The following is a 6,000-nucleotide window of genomic DNA, read 5'->3' on the forward strand; positions in this document are numbered from 1 at the left end:
TCTTAAAGTATATTCTTGCAAGAAAAGCGTCTTCTACTTTCACATTACATGTAACTGTTGGATTTGGCTTGTAAGTAATTAATATAATATGAATACAGTCTTCTCTCTTCATGACAGACCAATCACTAAAAATATCACAATTTTTCACTTTTTCTTTCAGCTCTTCTAAACTTCTGAAAGAATTTACTTCAGTTTTGTATTCTTCAAAAGTCTTCATGTTATCACTGAGTGCTGCAATTAATACTGCATTTTCTAAACAGCTTCTGGATTCTGCTGGTTCTCTTGCAGTTGCAGATGTCTGTTGTGATAAGTACTAAGAACAGTTAGGTAGCTATGAAGCGGCAGCACCTAAAAACAGGAAAAGTATTAGATACATGAGTATACTGCCAGAGAGTTGCACAAACAATATAAATATTACTCACAAAAACCTATGTGTAAATGTAAAGTACAGTTCAGTACGTTACAGCAATAATATAAAAAGTAATCACAAGACAAAGCTTAGTACAAGAAGAATAATATTAACTTGAATAAGCTACATATATATTTGTAAAATACCATGCATTATATTATACAGTTATGGAGTTGTAGTTGTGGAAAGCTATATGTAATCAACAATGACCTAATTGTTATATATATTGTAACTTATTTTTCCAAACTGCTTATGTCATTAGGTTATCATTCTGAGATGAAACAATATGGTAACTTTTATACAGAATCTATAAATTTATTTTTTCTATAAATAAATTTATAGAATGAATATATGAGTACTATGTCAACTGCATTGTGTCATTGTAATAAGCCCTAATGATATACTTGGTATACTGTGTATTTCTGGCAATTATAATTATATATATATATGTATATATATATTATTTATAATTATAATATATAATAATAGTTATATTACATGCTTAGGAAAAAGTTACAGAAAGTAACAGAGAAGAACATTATCTTACTCTTGAGCTTTTGGTAGACACAAAATCTTGACGGCGTTGCTCGTATCCATTTTCGTCTGAATTCTTCAGTTTTTGGAAAGGAAAATACACTCAATTTTGATCCGTTTTAATAATTTGTTTTACTTTCCTGCGTGCAACACGGGTAAGGCTTCTCTACTTCCACGGAAATAATGTAAGATGTACGAAACGAAAACGAAACGAAAAGCTACAACAACACGTGCAAGCAGTAATGGCGCCCGTTAGATCACTTCGATTATCTACGCTTGCTGATGTCATGTGCACATAATGTTTTAGCTGAAAGGCCTTGTTTTCTAGGTGTTGTTGCATCAATAGACCAGTGGTCTCCAAAGTGTGGTACGCATACTCCAAGAGGTACGCAAAGTGATACTTGGGGTACACCAAGTTTTCCTTCAAAATACAGTACTCTATGTTTATCCTGTCCGCAGTCTGTCTAATCTCACAGTCATCCACCCGGAGAAATAGGCTCACGATCACTTGTGATCATGCACAGAAAAAATTCAAATTACGGGTAGCGGGAAATTTAGCAAGACTTATTATTTATAGTAGAAATTTAGTAAATTTTTCTGACACGTAAAACATGAGTAATTTATTCTATAAACAGCTTTTATATGTAGGCTATATTTTTCTAATTTATTTGAAAGTTTTATTGAAGACGAGTGAGATTCATTTAGACTCAACATTCCTTGTCTGAATATTATATTATAATATAGATTGGAGGTATAACTTATAGTTCTTCTCGTATTAGGGGTACGCAATCAAAAAAGTAGTATACTTTAGAAAAGGAGCATAATACTTTAAAAAAGGAGCATAATACTTACATTATGCAAGAAGCTACCTACCTATATATATACTAGCAAATTAGCCCGGCGTTGCCTGAGCAAAAAATAACCACAGACATGAATTTTGCTACATTATTTCGTACTTCCATCCCTTATACTATATTAAATTATAATATATGATTTATATAAGTATGAAGGTTATCTTAGGTAAGGGTTTATCATACCGAGTGACCAATCAACACATTTAAAAAATTCTTTAAATTGTGTACAGAAGAGGAACAAAAAATTTTAAAAAAGTGTTATTGGTCACTCGGTGTGATAAACCTTTACCTAAGATAACCTTCGCAGTTATATAAATCAAATACTATGATATAATAACATTAAAAGGAAAACAATAAAAACAGTTTGGTTATTTCAGTCTATTCCTATTGTTTATCTCAATAATCGAACGGTACGAAATAGTACAATTTCATTGGTCAACTACACAAACATTTAGTTCTGTTTTTCTGCATTCGAAACAAAGAAAATATTTTATCACTGCATTCTCTTTCCTCTCACGACTTCAAGTTTCGGTTTGGACCTGACAATAATTATTAGGTGAAAATATAATTGAATATATTTCCGCACATATTTTCATAATTTACAAAATAATTGCAAATCAATTATTTCTGATAAACTTCTCATAGCATGCAAATACACCAGGATGCCGAATGGATCAAAATCGTTTTTAAATCAAGACGAAAGAGGGATGACGAACGATGCGTGAATGTGGTAGATAAATAAATCCTAATTTTTTTATAAATAATATTAAAGTCGAATGGGATCGTTACGGGTGAGCAAACAGATCTAAGTAAACGTCACGGTTGCCCCCAGAGTTGACACTCATAATCGGTTCGTTTACTTACATCTGTTTGCTCTGTTTCAGTTTTTCCGACTATGAAGAAGTGGTGTGGTGACAATTGATTATTGTGAGTAAACAAAATTACAAAGTTTCTCGTATTTCTGAACGCGCTTATTCTAACATTAAACTAGTCCTAAGATCAACCATCTTCAATTGGGATCGAATTAACAGATGATTTTGACTCATCCCGCGATCTATGTTCCGATCTCGTTACACTTAGTAACGAGGGGAGACCAATAAGTAAGCGGAGATGAGTAAAAACAATCAATCGAAGTGGTCGATCTGGGACACGAAAAATTTATAAAAAGTCAATTCCAAAGACACTGAGAGTGTCTACCCCTGTCTTCGTAACTGGATTACCCCTAGATTTCGTGACGGAATCGAGGGGTAATCCAGTTCGTGAATGGAATTTCTCCTATCATCGCCTCGGGGCCTTCAACTTTTGAAAAGATACCCAAAAAGAATAGTTACACTAAACAGACGACCCTTCGCAACACCTCTACTTGACATTTCGGCCCCCGTTGGTAACCTTACATAAGCATGGTTGTATAAGCATGATAAAAGGTAACCGTCACCTTTTACAAGAAATTAGTAGATCAATGGGATTTGTCCACGATTCGTTTCTGTCCCTCCTAAAACTTTCATTTTAGAAGGAACTCTAACTTCCTTTGATTCACAGAAAGGGCGAAGATGACAAGAAAGACAGTTTCTATCTTTTTTACAGGTTTTAAAATATTTTAAAATATTAATTAAAAATCTCTTTTCAAAGTATAAAAATGTATTCATGAAACTCCCGGTTGTCACGTAAAGAACCACACGTATTGCAAAATTAAGAAAATTGCGGAGACACGAGGAATTTGATAAAAATTTAGACTAGAAAATTAAAGATAAACTATATTCGTTTGTTTTAAATAATAACTAAATATTATAATCGGCGGAAAACGAATTAGTTATTTTACAGGAAAATTAGTGCGACTTTTTATATTAGATCTTTTAAATTTACTTATGGTGCAAATTTAATTCACAGAAATATTACAAAATTGTCTTCTTAATCTAACGTCCTTTTAAACACCTCGGGAACAAATAGTCTTTTTGCCCACCAGTATCCTGAACACTGGGAGTTCGTGCCTCTCTCGGACAGGCTGGCCATGTGGAGTTTTTCAGGTTTTCTCCACGTCTGTAACGACTAAATAGGGGCCAGTTTCCTTTAAAAATACCTCCAGGAAGGCATGTGTTCGCCCAAGTGTTCCGTTGCCACAAACAAACAAACAGTCTTTACGGCAGAGTCAACCTTCCTTTATAGGCTACTTTTCCCGCCTCAGTGTGTAAAACCAGTAAAATCATTCCCTGGCTACGGCACAATCATAAAAATTAATTTAAAGGCGTTTAAAAGGACAGTAGATTAAGAAGACGATTTTGTGATACTTCTGTGAATTAAATCTGTAATGTATTAATTCGTCCTGGCGATTTTTAATTAATTAATGTTGTTGTTACTTACAGTGTATACTTGTGTGTGTGTGTGTGTTGTAGATCAATAATAATAAAGCTTATTGTATTGCATTCCGAATTAAAATTAATTAAACTAATGAGTCTCTAACGTTTGTAATAATTAATGTACAGTATAGAATTTTAAATATTGAAATACTTGAATGTCAATCATAATCTCTTGTAATGTGCAATCTTTTGTAAGAACGATTTAAAATGAATATAAAAGAATTTTTAAAAATATCTTCGTATCAAATGAAAATATAACATGTCTATCAATAGTCGAATGATTTAATTTATGAAACGTTTCTATACACATGAAATGGTTTCAAAGGTAATGTGAAACAAAAAGCATTTGTGAAAAAGAAATCTTCTGGAAAGACAGGTGGTTAGCTTAGCGAGCGGCCATGCTAGTTGTACCATGTAGTAAGAAAGTGAGACGAGTCGAATGTAACGGCTAATCACGTGACACTCGGAATGTCACTTCTGAAACTGCTGCAGTGAGAAGTTCTAGTGAGATGACGACATACGACTTGTGATGCCTGATAGGATAGGTATCTGGCAAATAGATCTCACACAGCAAACTACAGCTTCTGGCCTAGAACTGTCCGACCCTCTTATAATCATTTTTCTATCATGAAACGCCGTATATTTGGTAATTCTGGGTTTCGAAGAACTTAGACGTTACACATTGATATGTCATTATTGCTAATTGACGTGTAGAGTCGAACGAAAACCATGATGTTTACCAGTCAAAAATCTACATAAAACGATTTTTACATAGATTAAAAAGACTATATTCTATTGTCACCAAACAATACTTTTTCATTATTTCGCTCTCTTGTACGAGGAATTAAAAATTTAATGTTATGAATTTAACGTTTTCTTTAACTGTAAGATGAAGCTAAACATTTCAAACAACAGTTTATGTTTCAATTTTTTCACTTAAAACAATTATAAATTTACTTTTCGAATATATTTTCGATAAATATAAAAAATTCATTTATTATGTTACATTCAATTTTTGTAAGTGGTGTTTGCAGTTACTTCATTTTGTACTTTATAATAGAGAATTTTGCACTTCGTCTCAAAAGCTTTATATATTTTACTAGCAGACCCCGCCACGCCTTGTTGTGGCTCAAAATGTATCTATTATAAATGTATAACACTTCCCCAGTGGGGAAAAATGTTTTCTTAGTGTACATTCTGTTGACGTATCCTATTAAAATGCAATCAAAAACGCAAAAACCCCCATCTAAAATAGTATAATAGAAGCCAAGTTTTTCAGAGTAAGCCTTAATCCTGTCTCTCTCCCCGCGGGGGGAATATCGAAAAATCCCTTCTTAGTGTACATTCTGTTGACGTACTCTATTAAAACGCAATCAAAAACGGAAAAAACTGCATCTAAAATGGTATAAATAGAAGCAGAGTTCTTTACGGTAACCTTTTCCGTAAGGCTTACCGTAAAGAACTGTCCATCCCCCATGTTTAACGGAATAATATATAGCCTATGTCCACCCTGAAGTTCCATTCTAAATATTGGTGAAAGAATTTTTGAAATCGGATGAGTAGTTTCGGAGATTACCTGCTGCATACAAACTAACATACATACATACAAACATTACCTCTTTATAATATTAGTATAGATGATACGGCATAAGGCACGAGTCGTCGTTTTCTGTGGAATGGAATTTTAACATTATAAATATAAACATTAATACTTGAGATTTTATTTTTAAAAATAATGTGCCTTTGAAAACATTTTAATTAGTTAGCGTGGAGTATTAATTTCTAATACGGGTTAATAATAATTTGTGCTTTTACATGTTTTCTTACAATCTTTTATATTTTCTTTTGC

At 32.8% G+C, this 6,000-nt stretch overlaps 1 protein-coding gene across 1 annotated transcript in view; it reads left to right on the forward strand.

The window, feature by feature from the left end:
• The window catches only part of LOC111639663, a 28,998-nt gene extending 28,681 nt beyond the window's left edge, over nucleotides 1–317 (forward strand). Inside the window, exons 18-19 of the mRNA XM_023385577.1 lie at nucleotides 9–70; nucleotides 161–317. Of these exons, the coding sequence (XP_023241345.1) occupies nucleotides 9–70; nucleotides 161–317 (219 nt within the window). The remainder of the gene's footprint in view (nucleotides 1–8; nucleotides 71–160) is intronic.
• The last annotated feature ends 5,683 nt before the right edge of the window (nucleotides 318–6,000 follow it).

The sequence above is a fragment of the Centruroides sculpturatus genome, unplaced genomic scaffold (genome assembly GCF_000671375.1).
Source record: "Centruroides sculpturatus isolate CEXI.00-Female unplaced genomic scaffold, Cexi_2.0 scaffold1211, whole genome shotgun sequence".
Classification (NCBI taxonomy): Eukaryota; Metazoa; Arthropoda; class Arachnida; order Scorpiones; family Buthidae; genus Centruroides; species Centruroides sculpturatus.